The 25,676-nt window shown below is 35.9% G+C and overlaps 2 protein-coding genes and 1 long non-coding RNA gene across 3 annotated transcripts in view; all 3 read right to left on the bottom strand.

Moving 5' to 3' along the window:
* Positions 1 to 25,676, bottom strand: part of LOC127951092 (natural killer cell receptor 2B4) — a 57,335-nt gene that overhangs the window by 26,572 nt on the left and 5,087 nt on the right. The window lies entirely within an intron of this gene.
* Positions 1,327 to 25,657, bottom strand: LOC127951095 (uncharacterized). The gene is made up of 3 exons (XR_008152586.1): positions 25,614 to 25,657; positions 25,234 to 25,441; positions 1,327 to 3,620 (listed from the first exon to the last, which is right to left on the bottom strand). It is a non-coding gene; the product is annotated as an uncharacterized LOC127951095 (long non-coding RNA).
* LOC127951093 (uncharacterized) lies at positions 1,374 to 9,878 on the bottom strand. The gene is made up of 7 exons (XM_052548746.1): positions 9,809 to 9,878; positions 8,021 to 8,329; positions 7,373 to 7,633; positions 7,104 to 7,214; positions 4,535 to 4,581; positions 4,001 to 4,057; positions 1,374 to 3,828 (listed from the first exon to the last, which is right to left on the bottom strand). Exons 1-7 carry the CDS (start codon positions 9,861 to 9,863, stop codon positions 3,655 to 3,657), a joined length of 1,014 nt encoding a protein of 337 aa, XP_052404706.1. The 5' UTR covers positions 9,864 to 9,878; the 3' UTR covers positions 1,374 to 3,654.

The following is a 25,676-nucleotide window of genomic DNA, read 5'->3' as shown; positions in this document are numbered from 1 at the left end:
AGACACAAAAGAACACAAGTAAAGAACACAACATTAAAGCCTAAGATCAAGAGCAAAAAGTCCAAATTCCCAACCAACAGTAACATTGACCATAATAATAATGGTGACATCAGATTACACAAGCACAAGGTCTTCTGGGATTTCCATCTTTGTGAATCCCAGAATCTCACAGTTCAGTGTGATTTGGTGTTGTCAATATTTGATTGTAACAAATCAGTCAAGTCTCATAAAATACTTGAAATATTTCAGTGAAACAGTTTTGAAGTGAAACCAAAAAAAAAAGATAACCAAACATTAGGAATTAAAACTTTAATTTCAGGAGAATTTTAAAACTGCCCATTAATTTAGTGATTTGTCACCATAAGAAATCATTAATCCAAGACACATTTAAAATATTAAAATGATTAGATTACATACCTGTGATGTGTGTAGAAAGAACTAAGGTCACCAGCAGCCTAAACTCCATTGAAGCTCACAAAAAAGACTGATACGTGTCTTTCAGTGAAGGAAGCAAACATGGACCAATGTGACTTCTTACTACAGCCCACTACTGCTTCACCTGACAAGTGACTAATGAGCATAAAATTATAGGCAATGTGTAAGTAAATATAGCTGACTTTTGAGCTCGTGTGAAATTCCACCCTAAAGAGTCACAAAGTCAAAACTGAGAAGAGCTGCATAACAAAGTCAAACAAAATGAAATAACTTTAACATTGTACTAGGTGAAAATTTATTTGTTCCACAGGGTCTATGCTTAGTCTTCCACTTCATTATTCACCCCTAGTCTCACTTCTTTAACACTTATCTACATCCTGTTTATAGTCAGTCACTTCACAAAACATCTCTACTTTAAGGACCACAAATGTAAGTACTGTACACAGGTGTACACAGCTTCAGAATCATAACCTAACCACCTCAGTTTGTGAATATGCTTATACAATAAAACACTACATAACAGTGAGCAGCATCAGTGTTCATTCATGAACATGACAATCAGACCTCAATTTTTTCACATATAAGCAGCTCTATTTATAGCTATATGTATACATTATAGATCTATCATTAATTTAAGTTTGGACTCTATCTAGTTTTATTCTGCTAACAGTTCAAGTCCTGGAATCCTTCTGGTGACTAACTAACAGTTGTTGTGAAACGGCAGACACATCAGTGCAGTTGTATGATACTATAGCACCGGATTGCCCTACTGCCTAAAACATAGACAACAAAAGGATAAACCCGACTTCCTGTGTAAATCATCTGACCCATGACTGGTTCAAACTTCCAGAATTGTTTTTTTTAGTTAAACCTGGTATGCACATTAAGTCATGGTTTCCAAAAAAAAAAAAAAAAAAAAAAAACATATTTCAAATTCATTTGAAGATTTAAAGATTTTAATTTAATCCAACCATGTTATTTTATAAAGACAGCAGATGAAACTCACATGTAACACATCTAGTCTTTTGTATTCATCAAAAAAGACAAAAACATATTACATAAACAATGAAAATGAATAAAAATTATGTAAAAAAAAATATATGTTTTGAATATGCAGTAGATTGGCTAATACAGAAAAAGTTTTTTTTTTTCATACAGAAAAAAATGTAAACATAAAAGAGAGAGTGACCATTGTAAGTTGAATGTGTGAGGCTTCTGGGTCGTTAGCTTCCAGTTATTTTTATATATTTTTTCTTTCTTTTTTTCTCTACAGCTCATGAAAGGTGCTTGATATTTGATATTTCAAACTGGTTGTTTTCCTCATTATTTTAATGTACTGTCACAAACACATCGGTTTGTCTCGCAAATAGTTTACAGTTTAATACACTTGAGCCGTAAGTCTCGCACGTTCAAAGAAAAGAGTTTTCTTACAAAATAAAGTGGATTACATACTTCAGAGAATTCAAAAAACCCTCCTTAAGAAAATACTGTATGTTGTTAACAAAAAACTATGCGAATAACTTAATATATGAACATTTGCTCAATAAAATTCTATATAAAAATTAACCATATTTCGTTTATGGTGAACCTGTCAAAAGAATCAAATTATAAATACATTTACAGTGCATTGTATTTGTAATTTTTCTGCCATTTGTCTATTAAAGTGACTGATCAACTAAACTCTTGTTTCACTATCATTTCACTTTGGTTTATCAGCTACAAATCAGAAATGTTTCAAAGAGTCTGTGTGCGGTGGACTCGATACTTTCTTGTATCGATTCTGTTTAATATGGAAAATACTAAAGAATACGGTAGTTAATTACTATCATAGAGAATATCCCACTCAAAAGAATGACTTTGCTTTAGAAAGTAAGGTCCCCAGAACACACATTTATGTGACAAGTGTCTATCTGAATTTGAAGATGAACCTGGTTCCAACATAAAAGCCACTTGCTTTTGTTTTTGGCGTGTTTTGTTTGTGTGTGCTTTTATACATGGAATGTGGATTTGCGGTCTAATACTGTTGTTTTGTCTCAATGTATTAAACCTGTGTGTAATCTGTTCATTATTTGTTATCATATTTATATTCTACTTTAATAGTTGCGCACATGCATTTTGATGGATCTACAGTCATGTTCATCAGAAAACTAGTTCAATTTGGTCCCATCTCAATAATCTTCACCTGAGAATGCTGAGAATATCCAGTGTTGAGTGCCAGAGTTTGTTTAAAAGGCTATCTCTGGAAATAGTATTTCCAAGACTAATCCAAGAATCAACAAAGGTACAATTTAAGTAAGATTTAAGTAAAAAAATAAAATAAACAAAATAAAATTGTTCACTCAATGAGAAACCATTGGCCAGAAATAAGATACAATGTTGCTCTCTAGTGGTAATCAATGAAAGTGCACTAAAATATATATAAATAAATCAATAACGAACCAAATGCACTAATGAATATTCTTCTGTCTTTTCTGCAAAATGTAAACAAATGTATATTGTTGCTGGTGTAAATATTGTGGAAATATCAATAATAATTGTGTCTAGGCAAAGGCATTCCTCCTGGAACAGAGCTAACGCGGGTTTGGAGGATGTTTATTTCATACTCTGGAGTTGTCATGTGACACACAGAAGCCACAACAGTATATTGGCAAATTATTATTAAGCATTATTTTTTTGATTGGCCATTGCATTCATAAGCTCAACAGAATCTTGTGTGATTGGTTATAACGCGCAGTGCTGGCTGTAAAAACATGTCTGTGTCTGGCTCAAGTAAGAGTACCTATCTAGGGTAAAAATACCCATATTTAAATATCCTCCAAAAAAATATTAGTTACCCAGACAATTTACTCAAGTAAATGTAATTCATACTAAATTCTCATGTGGGATCAGTTGTCACAGTTTACTGCAGTTAATATTTTCTCACTGTGGGATTATATTTAAAAGTTATGAAGTTTTGTGTAGTAAAACCAATCTAAGATATAATTCACAGTCATACACAAAAAAGTAAGACCTTTTGGATCTGGATGTTTGAATCTAATATACTAAACCAGTGCTTGTGAAAGCACACCTAAATTGGATTCTCAAATTAACACACTTGTATATTGTTCTCATTATTTCTTCCACATAAAGATATGACAAAGATAGTTAGAGTAGAAATGACATTTTGGGATCAGATCTTGTGATACCTTCCTCATGTGAGAAATGGCCACCAGTTTTATTTTAAGTGTCACTGGTGGATATGACAGGTGGTTTCTTGTTTTGTTGTTTGCACACTGCTGAATAAATTGTGTGGTCTGTTTCAGGGTGGACTGGTGGTTTTTGGTGTTGTCCTACTGTGCAGTAGGTTGTGCTGGGTTGTTTATCTCCTGTTTCTTCTTGTGTCTCGGCTTGAACCTAATGAAATACATATAGAAGTAGTATTTTTTAAATGAATTCCTGAACGCTTATGTTTAGCTGAACAAGTACTAAACTAAAGAGTTTAATAAAACATTCACAAACCTACAGTATATACAACAAGCATTTTATAAAATCAGAACCTGTTAACGATTAACTAGATTATTCTCACCCGGTCTGGAATGTCATAAGGATTGAAGTCACTGCTGGGTTTCTGCATTTCTTGAGCCTAAATTTTTTTAAACAACATGACTGTTTACTGTGCTTTTATAATTGAATGAAATACTATTGTACTACTTTATCAAATACTATTTATTTTTTAGGCTAATTGTTTTCACTGTGAGCCTGCATGACTCTTATCACATTAATGACAAACAAATTGATTATCTTTGCTGGTGACAAAAAGTAAACTTTAATCAGTTAAAATAATTGATTTTAGTTGCAGAAGGGTTTATTTAGGATTGGTCATATCATTGTTTTCTTGAGAAGGTTTAATTATTAGATAAGCGTCTATAATAATGTGTCTAAATGTTTTCTGCTGTGATAATAATAATCCCCACATGTCAGCAGATATATGTTTTTACATTTTTGGGAGCCACTGATTTGTGTAGATGAATGTTTTTGTTGTCTATCATAGAACTATACCACATAACAACATATCAATGATGTCTGAAAGCTAAGTGATGAACAGAAGTTTGAAGCTTACCTCAACTTGAGCATAGACTGTATTACCTTCTACCTCCTCCGGAGCACCTGTGAGGTTTACAATGTACAGCAGTATATCAACATCAGAACTTCTCAAATAATAAAGAATATATTCATATATGCATCTAAAAAACGATTTATTTTATTAAATTAAATTAAAGCTAGCATGCCGGTCAATATCACTGTTGGCTGCCTTTAGTGTCCTGTACGTAAATAATTCATTTACCATGATAACTTAAAAATTACTATGATAGTGTGTGTTATATTAGGCTAAGTTTTTCTCTTCATACTAAAGCATTGCTTGGCTCTTTCAATATATTTTCTAGATTTGTGTTTTGTTTTGTGTAAGAGGATGCATGTTATTTTGCCATGTCCCATGCACTGCTCATTAAATTTGAATTAGAGTAGTTAAATCGTACAATTTAAAAATGTTGTTCTTCTATTAATATTTTATTAAATAAGAGATTACTCAATTTGAGTGAATTGATCATTTGGTAATAAAAATAAGAGTTTGTCCACTTTAGAGACATCAGGACAGGATTTTTTGTCTCTTTAGTTGCGGGCGGCTGAGGTGAGTAAGTTGGTGACTTTTCAAAGGGAAACATTTTCTTTGTATAAATTTGCTTTTTTGCTTTGCCAAAGCTTAGCATGTTCACCCTGTCAGCATAAAATATGCCCAAAGTGATCAGAATACAGTATTTTCAAAATATGTAAGTTTGAGTATACCAAAATCTCTTCAACAACTTGACTAACTATTTAGCTAGTCACAGTTTGTTGTAAGCTAATATGTTAATTAAAGCTCAAAATGTCCCCCCGTCTGCCACTTAATCTTGATAGGTTGGACATATACATGACAGGGTGGATATACAGTAGCATTAATTTGTAGTTAATATTGCTATAAAATAATTGGAAATATGATTGAGTTTACTGTATAATGTTCTGTCAAGGAGTAATAGTTAGTATGTGCATACACTATTTTTTAGGCCTCATAAACAAGCTGTGTATGCGGCATTATTAAAATCTGCTGTATTTATAAAAAATGACTGTTTGCTACTTTCTGTCACGTGATGCAAGGAACGAGGAGAGAGAACCAATTGCGGGTATGGTGTTTATTAAGGGTAATCCAAACGGGTAAACAAGCCAGGCAGGGTCAAAACCAGAAGATCCAAAACAAAACATAAACAAGACACGTAGTGTCTGAAGTGGGGTGACGATAAGGGGAAGTGAGACCTCTAGTGGACACCCAGGGATACACAGACCAGACACTGTGACACTTTGTTTTTATAATTGAATTAAATGCTATTGTACTACTTCATATGATTGAGACAGTAATTAAATTATTTATTATTATTAGATTTATTTTGTCCTTAAGTTGAATATATGTTTCATTGTCATATTTTGTTATGCTTTGTGTGTTCTGCATCATGTGTCCACCCCATCATCTTGATATTTTAAATTAAAATGTAAAATAGCAATTCAATCATATCTATATAATCCAGTGTGTTCAATAGCTAGGTGTGGGATCAAAAACATGCAAACAAAAAAACTGTATCCAAATTTCAGTTTTCTCCAATAAGAAAAAATACATGTGCAAGTTGTATGAGTTTCTCTAAAAACACAGGGTTTACATAAAATCTTTTACATATTTATAATTTGAAAGCATACAAATAATTATGTTAAGGAAAGGGACATTGCAACTTTCAGAAAATAGTTAGCATAATTATCTAATACAAAATGTGTGGGAGCTCAACTAATATATAGTAATATAAGTGTCTACTATTTATGACATGACATAAAGCCAATGGGGAATTAAGACCAAAATGTGTGAGTATTCAGAGGGTTGAAAGGCACTCTATGGTGATACTGACCCATGCGGTTTAGTAAAACAGATTATATATAATATTTTTTTTTATATTGGCTGACTGTTTATTCCGAACTGCTCTAAAGTGAGTTTCTTTTGTATTATGTACTTCGGTATCTGAGGCTTTCCTCATGTACTCAGTTGAAAACAGAAGTAGTGTAAACCATTTCTGTTAGAAATTAATATAATAATTACATTAGAAGTAATCCTTTGTGTTTTATTTGTTTTGCTTTAACTAATCATTCTCAGGATTATAGAATGATTGTTCATTCCTAATTTTTTGGCACCAGCAAAGAACAAATATGTTTCTGTCCTCATCGTTGTTACAAATATTGTGAGATTTAAACCTGAACAGGTTGAGTTGTGTTGAGGTGAATATTGATCAAAAGTAAGGTTTAATCTGTAAAAAATTAAATGTACTGTATTTTAGGATGAAATGTGTTCTTAAATATATTTTATTGTTGGTTAATAACTGGTTGGTACTAAGGATGTTTAAATGATCTCATCAGAGGATATTTTGTAGAGACGAGAATTATTAAAAGTGTAAGAACACCCCATTCTAAATTATTACAGTTAACTAAAACTGAAGAAATATCACCATCATTATTTTTAATTATTTTACAAAAGCAGTAAAATACTTAATTGATCAACTTGATGAACACATAGATCAGTTTTTATAGAGAATGTATGTGAGCCAATATGGACATACCTTTTTTATACTTGAAGTACACAACGGCTGAAACACATAAAAGCAAAATGCACCCTGCCACCAAACCAACTCCTATACCCAGGCGAGATGAATCACTCTTTGAGATTTCATCTGGAAAATGACAAGTTTATAATTAAGAACTACGGTTGACAGCTCAGTTTTTCTGAGTTCACTTTACAGCAGTTAGACTGGATTCATTAAACCAAAATGAGATATTTGATTTGAGAATTAATGTGCACTGTTTGTGTGTGTTGGGGTGGGGGGGGTACTTTTATCATCACAGAGCCGTGTGATGTTTATTCTGTCTTGTTTCCAGCTGACAGTGTTGCTATGGTTACAGATGATGGATTCCTCACTGCAGTCCAGGATGAGAGTGTTGATCTGTGATGTCACTTCCTGTGGAGAGCAGCTGTTGTTCTGATAGCTGGAGTTAATCATGAGCTCATGAGCTCTGCATGTGAAGTTCACAGTACAGGAGTCACTGCTGAACCAGATTGAGTTCACAGTCAGGACAGGAGCCTCCACAGAGTCTGAAAGAATATATATTCCACAAACATAAATCAGAATAGTTGATCAACTGTGTTTAAAAATCCTCAAACATCATCAAACTTAATCATATTCAGAGTTTCTATTTGTATTCATTTGATTGTGTATTAAGAAGTTGCCTGAAGTCTTGGTGTATGATTAATCACAGCAGTGCTTTTGCCTTTAATCTGATAGGGGCTAGACTAATACCAAACTTTATTTTACCACATATAATTTCTTTACATCATCTGTGTGTAAAGCATGATTGGAAAATGTTATTAATTTCATCACTTGTGCTATATAATACCGCACAGAGTAAAACATCAGTTTTTTTTTTTTTTTTATGAGCTGAACACATATGAGCTGAACACATGAAGCAAAATCACACTCACCTATAACAGATACTCTGTATGAGACCAAATCTCTGGTTTTTGATCCAATTGTTCTTGCTCTGTAGAGTCCACTGTCTGTCTTCTGCATGTTCTTCAGAGTCAGAGAGAAGGTTACATCATTGAAATCCACTCTGTCCTTGTAGGAGTCATAAAGTTTTACTCTTTTGGAATCATTGTTGTATTTAACTATACTGTCTGATTTATCATTCATCCAGTATAAATCCTCAAACTCTGGTAGTTGTTGTGTCTGTATATCCAGTTGAACAGAAGCTCCTGTCTGCACAAACACAGAGATCTCAGCACTGAACCCTGAGGAGACAGAAAGATAGTTGTTTTCTGAATGCAGCTGGTGAACTGAACACACAACCCCCTATTGTACTTATTTTTCTTTTCTTTTTTAAAGGAATGATCAAGAATATTAATGTTAATGTAGTTGTCATATTGTGAAGAAAAAAAATAGCCCTGATTTGTGCAAAAAAAAGCCTATTATTTTTTTTAAAGATTCAAACGTTTTTTTTTTTTTAATGATATGCAGTATACATCAGCTGTAATGCATTTATCAAATACAAAAAGAAGTCAAATTTCAAAAGTTTTGGCAGTACTCAAAATTTATAATTTAACTGATAGTCTGCAAAGGAGTGGGAAAATATGTTCAAATACACATTTTCAATGTCATAGAACTTTATATAAACACAAGTTTCTAAATAAGTACAAACTCTGTTATATTCTCTTATTGTTTGGATGTAGTTAAACACCCTCAGATGCAGCAAAAAAAAAAAAAAAGAAAAGAAAAGAAAAGAAAAAAACTCTGCGTCATGTTTGCATTTTCTGTCACAAACAAAAATGTCAAACAAAAATCCAATAAGGAGCACAAACACAAATGACAGCTATCATTAATTCAGGAAATTTGCTTCTTTTAGTTTAAACAATAATCTTTAGTCCATTGTTGACTGTGTTTTGGTCCACTTTATTGTTGGCTTAGAGCTGACCACCTAAGATCATATCAGATGTCCATTTATTGGAAACTTCAATCCACCGACATATGGTAAGAAGGTGTAAAATTAGCTGTTAAAATAAATTGGTTCTACTGATTATAAAGGATTATGATAATATAAGTTAATCTTGTATTATTTATATGATCAGACTCTTTTCACATTTCCTATTTACAAGATACACTGACATATGGCTCAGTAAACAGCTATGCTGCAAATACATGCTTTATAATATTATGTTAATTGTGAGTTTGGTGATCAGAACTCCTAAAAGTTTGATTATGACTTCACACACTTGAACAAAACTCACCACACCTATGAATAATTATGAAATTTTTTATTCTGCTTGCAACGGAGGTGAAAATAAAAGGTATGATAAACTACAGTCACATTAGGAAAAGTTCATCTCCATACTCCATACAAAATTACTAACTGATATTAGCACCAGCGCTTTTAAAAATAGAAAGGTTTTAAACAGCTCTTTTAGTAACTTAAAAAAGAAAAAATTCAAAAAAAAACTTAAAGGAGTGTGTAAGAGTATGTTTCTTTCAAAACATTTTTACAAATTAAAAACTGATAATCATCATAAACTGAGTAGACTAAATTATTGTATAAAGTAGCATACAATAGAGAGTATTTCAGTAAATGATCAGTGAAATATGAACCATGCTTTTGGTGGTCCACATTGTCATAGTAACCATTATATATATATATATATATATATATATATATATATATATATATATATATATATATATATATATATATATATATATCTGTATATATTTTTTTTTACCTGTTTTGGAGGTCCAAATAAAAATGAGTAAGAAGAGTAGTCGATTTACTGTCATCCTCCTAAAAAGTAACAAAACTTATTAAAAAGAAGCAAAACTCAAAATGACTGCAACCACATTGACTTCCTAGTAGACTGACGGAACTGCAATGGCGTAAAAAACAACTCCCTGCTGATCCTTCAGAGGTTCTAGCTTCTAATCAGAAATTAAAAAGAATAATGGGAACTCAAGTGTAAAAACACATTTCAGTAACATCTCTCTCTCATTATTAATGTGCAGGTGTTTGCATGTATTGTACCACACCAAATGAAAAGTGTTTAATTAACTTTTACACAACTTTTAAAGAAATAGAGTGTTGCATACGATAACTTCACACTTCAGCTTTGCACCACATCCTTCCTTTTCACAGCAAAAGCGCAAGAATAATCCACTTCTGAATTCAGAAAAATACACTTTCTGACACTTTTTACACACTGCACATTTTGACACTAATATCAAGGTGCATACAGAACCACAAATGACAAATGGCTAAAAAGAGGAACCTCTGTTGCTTGGAAACAGTGAGGTGTCAGAAGAATCAAATTTAGCTAGCTCTGACTGTGGCGGAAACCTACATAAGCATTGAAAAAACAGAACCAAACTTTCCGTTGCTCAGTCAGTTGAGACACTTCCTACTCCCCCTCAGCAGTGTGTGTGAGTTTACCACTTCAATAAAGAAACAAACGTTGATCAGAATGAATGAAGGATGAGGAATGGGAATATCCTCATAACCTTATTTAGATGAAAACAGAAACTACTGTGGAAATTAAACACGTGGTATGTTATCACCATAAACCAGCAGACTTAAACCACACAAAATACACAGTTTCAGACCACATCACATCTCATCTTCAACTAAAGATGATCAATCTTTTCTCAGAACTTACTTCACTTTTAGGGGCTTTTTTTTCTACTTTTAATTAGTGGTTGTTTTAGTGGCTGGGTGTCAGTCAGTTGCTGTCACATCCGCTAAGGTTTTCACAAGCACATGTGCCACAGCATTTTGTCTTCTATTTTGAACAGTATATTTGCATTAATGCATTTGACAGATGCTTTTATCCAAAGCAGCTTACCTGCATTGAATGTACTATATACATTTTATCACTTCATTCATTCCCCTAAAATATAATTAAAAGTGTGGAAGTGCTATCTTTCTTTTACAGTAAATAAATGGCACTTTGATTTTCTGTTATATAATGCATTGAATGCACTTAAGACAAGGGCCAAATGGACCAAACTGGGCAAATCAGTGTCAGACCATAATCCCATAAACATCGTAAAAATCGTACTACCACACTTGTACAAATTCATAAGATTTTTGCCAAATCTTAGGTATTTTATGAGTTGCACAATTCGTATGAATTGGTAAGATTGACCTACACCTAAACCCCCCAAATCATCAGCTTTCCCTTAGTTCAGTGTTTACTAACTTTCTCTTAATTATTTTCTGTTTCCTCATCTGTGAGTGTATTTACAGCTCAAAGCAGATACAGTATGTACTTAGATTAACAGTGCAGTGTTCATTACATTACATTCATACATAACTGACGCTTTTATCCAAAGCAACTTATAATTGCTATATATGTCAGAGGTCGCACGCCTAGAACAACTAGGTGTTAAGTGTCTTGCTCAGGGACACATTGGTGTCTCACAGTGCATTCGAACCTGGGTCTCTCACACCAAAGGCATGTGTCTTATCCACTGCACTTTCACTGGGTTGCTGTAGTTACACATGATGGAGTCATTACTGCAGATCAGTCTTAGGGTGTAGTGATCAGATGATGTTGTGGTCTTCTTGAGAACAGCTGCTTCTATGAAGCTGATGGTAATGTTACTTCCATTACATGTAAAGATAGGGTTCATGATGGACAAGTTTGAGTTTACAGTCAGGACAGGAGCTTCTACCTTATCTGAAACACACATGTATTAAAACATTTAAGGTCAAATACACAGATTGAGTATCTAAACATTAAGAATTAAAAATTAAATTTCAAAGAGAATGATTCTGTCCATGTAACAATGGAGGAAGTTAAATATGTGACTTCAGCTACATAAACACGGATGAATCTCATATCATTTCCTCTTAGCTTTAGTTCCAGTTCAAATTAAAAATCATGACTGCACTGTAAAAAATGAATCATGGCTCTTGTAATTTTCCTTAAAAAAATGTAAGTGATAATTAAAAATAATGTGTGGATTTCATTAAAGAAATTGTGATTCAGTGTTATATAGAAAATATATAGAATATGAGTTATATAGAAAATTAGGACTTTTTACTAATAAAACCAAAAGATCTGTTTTCCTACATTTTTTAAGCAGTTTTGCTGATTGAATTTGGGGAGCTGATTAAACTAAAATAATTAAGGAAAAAAGGCTGCTTATTTGTTTTAAGAGAATAAGCTCAATTTTGCAGTTTTATTTTAGAGGTTATTGTTACTTCCCAGCATGCTTTGCATATGGCTGGATATGGAGAGTACATTTTTTAATTAAATGCTATGTTATGTTTTTGAGTGAAATGAAGCTTCTATTAATGTTTAATGTTCAGTTATGTTTGACATTTGTAAGAGTTTCTGTTACATTGAAGTTTCCATTTCACAGTGCAATCGTTACCACTGTGCAGAAGAGTAGAGCTTGTGGTTAAGGATACTACTCCTCTAAGGCATTAATTCTTGCTTAATGAGCAGTAGATTTGCTAGTGCTAGTGCTAGTGCAGCACTTTCCAGTATTTCTCAAGTATTTTCCTTCTTGAGCTGTTTGGCTGTATACAGTCTTGTAAATGCATAAAATGACAAAATACAAACAGACCTCACTCAAAATCACAGACTTTTGAGAATAAACTTAAAGTAAATGAGCACATTTCCCTTATTATATTAAATTAATTGTGTCATAGATTCCCTTTCATAGGTCACACTTCGATGCTGCGGTGACGTCACCACGTATGGGAACACCTTCGGTGTGACGAATGTCTGAAGCCCTATACCATCCCGCCAATCCTATTGGCCAAATAGCGCTTGGAACCGCCCTACGCATGCGTACGCATCGTATACCTGGGTGCCGCGCGCCCAGTGTTGCCAACTAGTGATGGGAAGTTCGATTCTTTTCCGCGAACCGGTTCTTTCGGACGGTTCGATTCAATAAACCGGTTGAAAAAACCGGTTCATCGGTTCTTTCACGCTCGACGTAATGACGTCATTGGCGATGACGTAATGGCGTCACGTCTATCAAACATTCAAATATATAAAGTCAGTAATCATAACTTTAGTCAGTTAAAACCTCATAATCATGAAAAGTTTACATTTGAGTTTTGCAACAACACCTAAATACAGTAACAGCAATAATGTGCATATGAGGATTTAAGTCTTCAAGATATAAACTAAATAAATTAGGTGTCATCAGCGCAGAAACCATGATCCACTTACTAAACATAATCCATTGCGATGTATTTGTTATTAAATGAACTTACGTTTCGCCAGATTGCCCTTCATCCAAGCCCTCGAAATACCCGCGCTCATAATATTACTAGTACAGAATCAGAATCAATCACCAAAAGAATCCCTTCGGTTCAGACATGCTGTGAGTCAGTTGGCTTCACGCTGAATCGCGCATGCGCAGTATCATCAGTTCATCGGTTCTCAATTCGGACGCGTCCGACAGAAACGATTCTCGGTTGAGTGTACTGATGATCCGAAAACCGATGCAACCGGTTCTTGACTCGAGAACGAGAATCGCTCTAACCGGCACGTGCTGCAGTTCAGTGTCATCAACTGCTCTACTCGTGTTCATGTTCTGTTTACTACAAACTCAATTTGTGAATGTCATCATTAACTATAAATACAGTACAGATATCTCATAAATCATCCCTTATTCCTATTAAACATAAGAGTCTTTAGAGTCTTAATTATTGTCCAACTTCCCTGAAAACCCATTTGGCCTATACATTATATACAATATACAGATTGGAAACATTAATCTAAAAAAAATAATAATAAAAAAAAATCAAAATAAAATATAGTTATTTGATCACACTTTCCGATGTTTAACAAAATACTTACAAAATTACACGCATGCGCAATATCATCAGTTCATCGGTTCTCAATTCGGACCCGTACGACAGAAACGATTCTCGGTTGAGTGTACTGGTGATCCGAAAACCGAAGCAACCGGTTCTTGACTCGAGAACGAGAATCAGCTCATCGGTTCTCAAATCGGACGCGTCCGACAGAAACGATTCTCGGTTGAGTGTACTGGTGATCCGAACACCGAAGCAACCGGTTCTTGACTTGAGAACGAGAACTGCTCCAGCAGTGGGCGTGTTCGTTCATTATCTGGTTTAGCTCGGTGTTCATCTTCAGTTCTCTCTTCACAGCATTTCATTCAGTGTACTGTTTGAGTAAATGGATTACCCCGGGATATTGGTTTATTCTGACTCAGAGGGAGTGTCAGTCATGTTAAAAAAATTAACAGCTTAAGTAATTTGTGGATTTATGCTTATTGGAGACGTGAACCGTTTCAAACGATTCAGTTCGATTTGGTGAACTGGTTCAACTGGTTCACTAAGAAGAACCGGTTAAATTGAACGATTCGTTCACGAATCGGCCATCACTATTGCCAACTTTTCAGACCCTCTCAGCGACTTTTTTCCAAAAAAGCGACTAGCGACAAATCTAGCGACTTTTTTTGACAGACCTTATTTAGTCTCTGAGACTCTGATGACGTCATCCAGCGGCATTTAGCGACTTTTCAGGCACGGTTTAGCTACTTTCCATTGAAAGAAGTTGGCAACACTGCGCGCGCCATTTCGCTCAGATTTCATTCCTTCAGGGAAGCGAATCATCTGTGCCCTAGGATTCATCTCGCGTTCTCCAGCGGTTTCTACAAGCAGTGTTTAACTCCTCTTCGCGGACGCGATGAGTCAACGAAAGGTAAGAGCCGTATAATGGGTTTATCACGAGGAGGCACTGAGAGGTTCATAGCAGCCTCTCTACATGTTCTCTCCGTGATAGCCTACGGCTTTGGTAAAAAAAAAAGAAAAAAAAAGAATCCACGCTCTGGAGTGTATTTCTTAAGTCGCCTCGCGTCTAACCTCCACCGTTCGCTTCTGCGGTCGCCGAGGCCCCGCACGAGGTGTTAGTTAGGGGCGATATGTGCGGCTTGACTATGAATACAGTGATGCACTGGAGTTTTCCACTTGCTCGCTCTCCCCCACTCGAGCGTGTTAATCAGAGCAAATTTGCTTTTCTAACTATGTTTGCATAACTGCGCAGAATAGGCTCTGGCCGGCATACGCGGTTCTCTCCCTCCGAGCGGACAGGAGAAACGCGCCTCCCCTTCCTTAGTGAAAATATTATGTGTAATATTGTTACCTTATTTTTTTAAAGTAAATAGCTTATTTGATTTTTTTACAGTGTGTGAGAGGCAGCTTTAGTGTTCATTCAAACCTAAATATTTTCGCATTTCACAAAACAGTTGGACCCATTAGATGAAACTCTGACAGCTGCTGTGAAATGACGGATATATCAGTGAGGTGCTATGATGCTATTTTGGGCATTGGTTTGCACTGTTGTCTAAAACATTGCTGCTTACAGATATCTGACTTCCTGATTTCAGTTCCTGTCTCATGGCTGGTCCAACAAAAGATGTTAAACCTCTTTCAGTTTGTACATTAAGTCATGATTTATGACTGGTCATATTTCATTTATTTGTTCCCTTGTTTTAATTAAATCAAAACAAGGGAACAAATTAACATTATAAAAGCAAGGGAACAAAATTAGTGTGTACAAATTCTTAATCTGTGGCCATGATTATCTAAAATGAAGGAAATTAGTTTCAAAAACAAGGGAACAAATTCTTTGTGGGAATTGATTCTTAATTTGTGTATAAATGTATTATTGTCTGCATGATGTGTGGGTCTCTGTAAGCTTCATCAGTGTTTTCTCAAGTAAAGATATCTCCAAGACTAAGCCAAGAATCATGTAGCCACACTGGGTCGTACATAATAATTAACTCAAATGATATATAGGGAATTTTAATAATTAATCAGGAATATTATTAATATATATCTCATATGACAGTTACATTAATGTTATTGATTATGAAAAATAGCTCAATTGCATTTATCAATAACTCATTACAGGGCACTGTAATTTACTCATTAATATGTCAATATTCCATTCTTCATATCAATTATTGTGATATCTCTTACTGTAAATTACTGCAAATCAAACAGTGGTTTGTCCAGCAAACGGCCTTAAGATTAACTTATCAATTTTCAATAAAGTTATCACTTATTATAATTCAAGGAAAAATATTCTCTGGCCATGAAAACATTATCCTATCATTATGATGAATTTAGTTGTTCAAAGTAAAGCTTGTAGCTAAAGATCAGACACTTCATTGACTCGTAATGTGAGCGGTTCGGAGGCAATCATGAATATATGTTTTTTTAATAATTGAACTAATAATACATCAAACTACAAATCACACAGAGTAAATACGCGTACGACAATACAGACAGTAAACTTTGTACAAGACATAACGGAATCCAAAAAAGCCCCTGTGCTGAGGGGGGACGGCGAGACGAGTGGAAGCGACGAGGGTCGAAGCAGGAGGGAAGAGAGAAGAGATAAGAGAGGGAGGACCTTCTTGGGTCAGCTCTTATGGCTTGAAATGGTTCACGCCTCTGTTCGCGTGAACAACCAATGAACGTCCGCGATCTGAAGTGGGAAAAAGTTCCTTTGTCTCTGTGGAAACACCCACCCTAATAGCTTAGGGCTTGTCAGATCTCAGCAGTGATATTCTAGCAAGTTCGTAATTCAAGATTAATAAATTTTTACACACCTTTTATACAGGTGGATAGTTGGGTCACAACATGACAATTCCAAAAACACCAAACAGTACATATATAACTGATAGAAACACAAAGTTACATTCAAATGCAGAATTACACACATTTAAAGATTAACACACGATAAAATTGTGGATACTCCAATTTTTGATTATGGAAAACATCTAATGTACCAAAAAGAAATACTTAATATGTTTAGGATACATTAAAAAAAAGGTAATAGTTTAGGATACATTGAGAAAAAGGTACCGGTGAACTAGCTTTTTCCTGTCCTGTTTCCCAGTGGGATCATAAAGTTTTACGACCTGGTCAGGAGTAGGGTTACAACACATGGTTCTATTTGAGAACATTAAAATTAGGAGACACATTTCCAATTTATAAGTCAGCAACTTTAACCGTTTACACAGGATTAACCATCTTTATGCAATACACAAACATTCAAAAAAACATTAATTAAATGACGAAGATAAAGAACCCTAAGAAAGGTTTGTTTGTGTGTGTGTGCTTATGTGTGTGTGTGTTGTGGAATGTGTTTCGTTTCTCCTTTGAGGCTGCTCACGGGTATCCCTGGACAGTCTCAATAGGTGTAATAACTGTCACCCACGGCAGGATGTGGCCGACATCACGGCGCCCAAAATGGTGAATTATGTTGTAAAACGAAGGTCCTTGTTTACTCACGTTCTGGTCTTTGAGTGCAGAATGTGTTAGAGTCAGGATTCATTAATATGGAACAGATGGCTGAAATACCATCAGCTCATTAGTGTTACAATCAACAAAAGCACAATTGAAATACGATTTTAAATAAATAAATGGACGAGAAACATATGCTCAGAAATAAGATTAAATGTCGCCATCTAGTGGTTTTCAGTCAAAATGGACTGACACGACTTGTAATTTGGCAACTCTACAAGTAATACTTGAGGTATAAGTCATGTTTTTACTGGATATGTTTGAATTCAAATGTCTACTTGCTAAATATGATACGAGAGGTGAGGTCCAACTTTGACTGAAAAGTAGAACTGCATACCCTTTTTTTAACCATTTAAAGATAAGAATAGTAAGAGTCTGTAAGATGATCAAAACTACTGCAAAGAAACTACACACATGACAGGAAACAAGAACAGAATGGGGCAAAATGCAATTTAAAAGTCACTGTGAAGTACATCAGTAAAGTAAACCACAAGAAATGCAAAACATGCGGCATGTAACAAAAGAAACCATTTTGAGATCAAGTCTTAACAACTTCCCCATGACACATAGCCAGTTTCATTTTAAGTGTCATCGGCTGAAATGGCGGATAGTTTCTCATTTGGTTGTTTGTACACCTCTGAATAAACTGTATGGTCTGTTTCATTGGGGATTGTAGGTTTTTGGTGTTGTCCTAATGTCCAGTAGACTGTAATGGGTCGGTCCTTTTCCGTTCCCGATCATTTGTTTTTTTTTAATCCCTCATTGAGAGTCTAAATATCTACAACACTTTATAGTTGTCTATAGTTTCATCCTTTAACATTGATACAACCTGTGTATTGTGCTAAAGGTTTTTTGAAATGGAAAAGTTCATCATACTTAGAAAAGTTCTTTTTTTTTCAATAATGTCCTTTTATTTAGATGATATCTTTATGTTTGATATACTGTTAAAGATAATATGAAGATATACGTTTGAGTAGTTTGGGAACCGCTGATTTATAGATGGAAGCTTTGTGTTATTGAAACCAAAACATTAATACATACAAATAACCAATCATTACAGAAATAGATGTATATGCTATATCCCCCCATATTATTATGAATTAGATTGAACATGATTAATAAGAACTACACTGCATGAGAACACATGGTGTCTGCAAGCTTAGTGATGAACAGAAGTTTGAAGCTTACCTCGACTTGAGCATAGATTGTATTACCTTCTACCTCCTCCTGAGCACCTGTGAGGTTTACAATGTACAGCAACATATCAGCATCAACACTTATCAAATTATATATATATATATATATATATATATATATATATATATATATATATATATATATATATATATATATATATATATATATATATATATATATATATGGCTGTTAATATATATAAACTGCTCTAATCTTAGTTATTTTAGTATTATGAAAGTTCTGCATCTGGGGCTTTCCTCATGTACTCAGTTGAGTACAGCAGGTGTAGTGTAAACCATTTCATAAATGAAGACAATATTGTACAGTTTTACAATTTAAAGTGAAAGTGACAAAGTCATAATAATACGGGAGGATACATGTACAACTATTTCTGTAATGATTGGTTATTTGTATGTAATGTTTTGGTTTCAGTGGTCTCTTTTGGTTTACTAAAAGATAAAAAAATACCATAAATCTGTTTTCATCTTTCTTTTTTTATTTCTTTACAAAAGCAGTAAAGTACTTAATTGATTAAACTGATGAACACAAAGATCAGTTTTTTCATAGAGAATGAGGCAACATGGACATACCTTTTTTATACTTGAAGTACAGAAAGACTAAAAGACATATCAAAATGCACAATGCCACTGAACCAACAACTGGCCACAGGAGAGATGACACAGTCTGGTCATTGTTTAATTCATACTCTGGAAAATAAGACACAATAAGATTACAGTTGTCAGTTTAGTTGAGCTTGTAAGACTAGATTTATTAAACCAAACAAAGTGAGCTATTTTGAGAGATGTTGATTTGTACTCTGAATGATTGAGTGTCTGTGTGTTTGGTCAGATACCTTTATAAATGCAGAGTTCTTTGTTTATTTTGTCTTTATTCCAGCTTCCACAGAACACCGTGCGCTGGTGCTGAATTGGGCTGCTTCACATCTTTTTCTGTTTGCATGTTTAATCTGCGATTTGTATTAATTTGTTCAGATGCAGGAGGATGCGAAGGAGAGCTCGGGTACGGTGTTGCTGTTCGTGAGACGCGGCTCTCTGATTGCGCTCTGAACAGAGCGCACGATTAACCAGCCATTCTGTTCAGCTTTTCCGCGTCTTGGGTTTGAATGCTTTCAGCTCTTTTGAATGTTTAAATTGGCAAGGCTTAAAACACGTGAAAATGATAAGCTTTCGTCACGACACGCAACAGTGGTCCATCAACTGTCTTAAACGTCTTTTTAGGCTGACCTCAGCCAGTCAGTTGAGATCGATGGGGGCCCCTCTTCAGCCGTGGGTCCCTATAATCGTCACTACCTTTCACCCCACTAGCGACGGACCTGGATCGAACCGATCACTGAGCACCAGAACACACTTGTAGCCAATCGTCGATTTCGCTCATGATGGGGAGGAGAGAGAGAGCAAGTGGGAGATTTGTAGAAAGACTGTAGACGGTTGAGAGTGATACATTACAAAAAGAGAAAAATATCAGAAGACTGACACTGGAAAAAGATGGGTTATGATCAGAAAAGAGCTAGGAGCAGGACTCTATACTGGAAAAACTTCCCAGCGGTGGAGCGACGAGGTCGGGAAGTCCTGACAAAGGATGCCGAGGTTGCTTCGGTTCTGCTCGACACTTGAGTAACATTTCATTTGCGATGTTTCACAGAACATGATATGCAGTTGTTGTAAGGTTAACTGAAGTATCAGAACAGTTTAAAGCGGCGTTGTTTGTCTGGAGCTGGTGGTCCTGCGACTAACATCGAACTCTTGCTTGTAAGTGTAAAATTATTTGTCATTTTGGGTCCAGTGTTCTAACAAATGCTACTGTCGGATTGTGCTACCAACGTTGTATTTTTAGGCATGGGGAACTTTGATCCTGGAGGGCCGGTGTCCGTTCAGAGTTTAGCTCCAACCCCTGTCCAAACAAACGCAGATAATCAAGTTCTTCATGATACAGGTAGTTTTTTTTCTTTTTTGGGAGGGGAATGGAGCTAAACTGTCAGTTATTCTGACTTATTGTCATTTTATTTGTTTCAACATATTCAGACTAACTTAAGTAAGCCTGGCTTATTTGGTAAACTTGTTTTATGAAACAGCCCCTGGAACAATTAAGGGAGGGTGTGTGTCCTTGGGGTAAGGGTATGTTCAGTGTTTGGGTATTGATTAGGATTATCAGCAGTATTTCTCAGAAATCGCTTACTGCACATAGTGTTTAATGGTACTAAATTTAATACACCTTCTACCTTTTTTTTTCAGGTTAGGTAAAGTAAGTCAAATCTGTCCTATCTCATAAGCATCTCAGTTCATACTTATGAAACAAGTCACAGAAGATTTCTCCGTGGTCTGTTCTGGCTTAGCTATATATATCAATGCTAGGGAGGCAGACTTTTGTTATAAAAATACAAAGCAGTTTATTATTACAATTAGTGTATTACACAGTGCCACACCATCTGTAAAAATAAAAACTAGAGAAGTGAAGTTCCAGTATTTACTGCTCTTGGAAAAAACTCTTCATGAATTAAAGTACATTACTTTAGAATGACACACTTTGACTGTTTGACATTAGTTTAAAAGCAGAGAAACTAGGACACTAATATTTGATCCATGCATTTGTGAGAGATTTGACACATGTCCTTTCATTTCAGATAAAGAAATAGCCTACTCTTGGTTGGTCCACTAACAATCAATATGAAATAGTGCTGTGGAAGTCAGTGTCAGTCTTCCAGCTCACTGGGTTGCTGTAGTTACACACAATGAAGTCTTCACTGCAGCTCAGTCTTAGGGTGTAGTGATCAGATGATGTCACTTCCTCTGGAAAACAGCTACTTCTAATATTAAAATACAAATAGTAGCTGTTTGCGTCCTGTTTTCATGGACAGCAATCATTCAGTTGACACAATCTAAATAGTTTAACTGAATTTTAATTTAGTTCATGTGGTTTTATAGCATAAAAACAAGATTTTGTCTCAGTAAAAGAAACAAAAGAACACAAGTAAAGAACACAACATTAAAGCTAAGATCAAGACCAAAAAGTCCAAATTTCCATCCAACAGTAACATTGACCATAATAATAATGGTGACATCAGATTACACAAGCACAAGATCTTCTGGGATTTCCATCATTGTGAATCCCAGAATCTCACAGTTCAGTGTGAGGCGCCGGCGCCGCCCAGTCTCCTTGCCCTGACGCTGCCCAGTCTCCTTGCCCTGACGCTGCCCAGTCTCCTTGCCCTGACGCCGCCCAGTCTCCTTGCCCTGACGCCGCCCAGTCTCCTTGCACTGACGCCGGCGCCGCCCAGTCTCCTTGCCCTGACGCCGGCGCCGCCCAGTCTCCTTGCCCTGACGCCGGCGCCGCCCAGTCTCCTTGCCCTGATGCCGGCTCTACCCTTGATGAGTGCCTTGCCGGTTTTGCCCTTCCTATCTGTCGGGGTCCCTGTTTGGCTGGAGGCCTCCTGGTCTCTCCGTCTGGTTCCACCCTGCTGGTCTGTAGGGGTTCCTGTGAGGCCGGATCCTCGCTGGTTCGTCCCTCCGGCACCGCCCTGGTGGTCTATCGGGGTTTCTGTTAGGCCAGATCATTGCTGGCTCTTTCCTCCGGCTCTGCCCTGGTGGTCTGCCTGGGTTCCTGTTAGGCCAGATCCTCGCTGGCTCATTCCTCCGACTCCACCCTGGTGGTCTGCATGGGTTCCTGTTAGGCCAGATCCTCGCTGGCTCATCTCTCCAGTTCCACCCTGGCCCACTGCTGGGACACCTGGACTGCCTGAGCCTCCTTGGCTCAGCCCTCCCGCCCCTCCCTGGTCTCTTTTATTAACTGATTGGGTTTTCCTGTTGCTTGACTGGGCTACCTTCTCTCCCTCCCCTATTTTGTCTGTATTTTGATTTCCATGTCTTGTGTTCTGTTGTGTACCAGGTTTGTGTTGCCATGCCTATTCTGTCTTGTTCCTGTCTAGTTTTTGGATGTTCCATGTTAGGGACGCCAGGTGGCGTCCCTTTTGAGGGGGGCTAGTGTCAGGGTTCTGTCACTTCAGGTTAGTGTTATTCATGGTTTTGTGACAGAGCCCTGATACTCTCCTCATGTCATTGTTTTCATGTGAGCGCGCGGCTTCGAGACTGCTCGAGCCGTGCGCTCTTGTCTGCGTGTCCTGTTTCTTGTTGGAGTGTGGTGTTCGGATCCCGGCACTCATGTTTTGCTGAGTTTCGGTTTAGTGTCGGGGACCGGACACTCGCGCTCCATGTTCTATTTTATTGTGGTACGTGCGGTCTCAAAGTGTTGTCTTGTATTGTTTCACACAGCTCGAGTTATAGGCTGTGTGCTTTCTTGTGCTGTGGCACGCAGCTTAGTTGTTACTGGCTGCGTGCTGTCTTGTGTGAACACGCGGTTCATGAGCTTGCTCATTAGCTGCGTGTTTGTGTCCAATTCAAGCACATGGCTTGCGATTGGTTTGCTGGCCATGTGCTTGTGTTTTTTGTTTTGTGTGAGCACATGGCTTTTGTCTTAGTTCCTATGTGCCATGTGCTCTCGTCAATTGTCTTGACCCCACCCATCTTGTTACCTGATAATTGATGTAATTTTCCCCACATGTGTTCCCTCGTTACCCTCCTCATTAGCTCCCTATTTATTGTCCTTGTGTTTGCAGTCTTGTTGCGAGTTCGTCGTCGAATATTTGTCTGTGTATATTGTACCTTGCCTAGCCTAGCCTAGCCTTGCCAGTCAAGTTAGTCTGTTTTCCCCCACGGGGTAGTTTTTGTTTGTTTTATTTTTATTACTATTACAGAGCCCTTCTATCTGCATCATTGAGTCCTCGCCTCATCCCTCTACCCAAACCCTGACAGTTAGCTTCGTTATTTTTATATATAATTTTTTTTTTTTTTTTTTTTCTCTACAGCTCATGAAAGGTGCTTGATATTTGATATTTCAAACTGGTTGTTTTCCTCATTATTTTAATGTACTGTCACAAACACATTGGTTTGTCTCGCAAATAGTTTACAGTTTAATACACTTGAACCGTAAGTCTCGCACATTCAAAGAAAAGGGTTTTCTTACAAAATAAAGTGGATTACATACTTCAGAGAATTCATAAAACCCTACTTAAGCAAATACTGTATGTTGTTAATAAAAAAACTATGCAAATAACTTAATATGTGAAAATCTTCTCAAAATGCTATTTAAAAAATAAACCATATTTCATTTATGGTGAACCTGTCAAATAATCAAATTATAAATACATTTATAGTGCATTTTATTTGTCATTTTTCTGCTGTTTGGCTATTAAAGTGACTTATCAACCTAACTCTTGTTTCACTGTCATTTCACTTGGTTTATCAGCTACAAATCAGAAATGTTTCAAAGAGTCTGTGTGCTGTTGACTCGATACTGTCTTGTATCGATTCTGTTCAATACGAGGAAAATCCTTCAGAGTATTTAATTACTATCAGAATATCCCACTCAAAAAAATGACTTTGCTTTAGAAAGTAAGGTCCCCAGAACACACATTTATGTGACAAGTACCTATCTGAAAGATGAACCTGATTCCAAACTAAAAGCCACTTGTTGTTGTTTTTGGCGTGTTTTTTTTTTTTTTTTTTTTTTTTTTCTGTGTGCTTTTATACATGGAATGTGGATTTGCGGTCTAATACTGTTGTTTTGTCTCAATGTATTAAACCTGTGTCTAATTTGTTCATTATTTGTTATCATGTTTATATTCTGCTTTAATAGTTGCGCACATGCATTTTGATGGATCTACAGTCATGTTCATCAGAAAACTAGTTCAATTTGGTCCCATCTCAATAATCTTCACCTGAGAATGCCAATGATATCCAGTGTTGACCTGTTGAGTGCCAGAGTTTGTTTAAAAGGCTATCTCTGGAAACAGTATTTCCAAGACTAATCCAAGAATCAACAAAATTACAATTTAAGTAAGATTAAAGTAAATAAATAAATAAATAAACATTGTTTATTTCAATTGTTCACTTAATGAGAAACCAATGACCAGAAATAAGATACAATGTTGCTCTCTAGTGCTAATCAATGAAAGTGCACTAAAAACACTAGAAAGATATAGAAATAAATCAATAACGAACCAAGTGCACTGATGAATATTCTTCTGTCATGTGACACACAGAAGCCACAACAGCATATTGGCAAATTATTATTAAGCATTATTTATTTGATTGGCCATTGCATTCATAAGCTCAACAGAATCTTGTGTGATTGGTTATAATTTGCAGTGCTGTAAAAACATGTCTGTCTCTGGCTAAGTACTTAGCTAAGTAAGGAGAAAAATACCCATATTTAAATATCCTCCCAAAATTTTAGTTACCCAGACAATTTACTCAAGTAAATGTAATTCATACTAAATTCTCATGTGGGATCAGTTGTCACAGTTTACTGCAGTTAATATTTTCTCACTGTGGGATTATATTTAAAAGTTATGAAGTTTTGTGTAGTAAAACCAATCTAAGATATAATTCACAGTCATACACAAAAAGTAAGACCTTTTGGATCTGGATGTTTGAATCTAATATACTAAACCAGTGCTTGTGAAAGCACACCTAAATTGGATTCTCAAAATAACACACTTGTATATTGTTCTCATTATTTCTTCCACATAAAGAAATGACAAAGATAGTAGAAATGACATTTTGGGATCAGATCTTGTGATACCTTCCTCATGTGAGAAATGGCCACCAGTTTTATTTTAAGTGTCACTGGTGGATATGACAGGTGGTTTCTTGTTTTGTTGTTTGAACACTGCTGAATAAATTGTGTGGTCTGTTTCAGGGTGGACTGGTGGTTTTTGGTGTTGTCCTACTGTGCAGTAGGTTGTGCTGGGTTGTTTATCTCCCGTTTCTTCTTGTGTCTCGGCTTGAACCTAATGAAATACATATAGAAGAATATTTTTAAAATGCATTCCTGAAACGCTTATGTTTAGCTGAACAAGTACTAAACTAAAGCGTTTAATAAAACATTCACAAACCTACAGTATATACAACAAGCATTTTATAAAATCAGAACCTGTTAACGATTAACTAGATTATTCTCACCCGGTCTGGAATGTCATAAGTATTGCAGTCACTGTTGAGTTTCTCGAGCCTACAATGTAAAAA

The sequence above is a fragment of the Carassius gibelio genome, chromosome B2, assembly GCF_023724105.1.
Source record: "Carassius gibelio isolate Cgi1373 ecotype wild population from Czech Republic chromosome B2, carGib1.2-hapl.c, whole genome shotgun sequence".
In the NCBI taxonomy this organism is placed as follows: Eukaryota; Metazoa; Chordata; class Actinopteri; order Cypriniformes; family Cyprinidae; genus Carassius; species Carassius gibelio.
This window is presented reverse-complemented; position numbering and strand designations above follow the sequence as displayed.

Bases quoted from the DNA above. Each gene is read 5' to 3' on its own strand.
- LOC127951093 (XM_052548746.1), bottom strand. From the start codon at position 9,863: ATGACAGTAAATCGACTACTCTTCTTACTCATTTTTATTTGGACCTCC. The intron at 8,330-9,808 runs GTAAAAAAAAAT...CTGTCTCCTCAG, and splicing joins TATTTGGACCTCCAAAACAG to GGTTCAGTGCTGAGATCTCT. The intron at 4,582-7,103 runs GTATGTCCATAT...TAAACCTCACAG, and splicing joins GTACTTCAAGTATAAAAAAG to GTGCTCCGGAGGAGGTAGAA.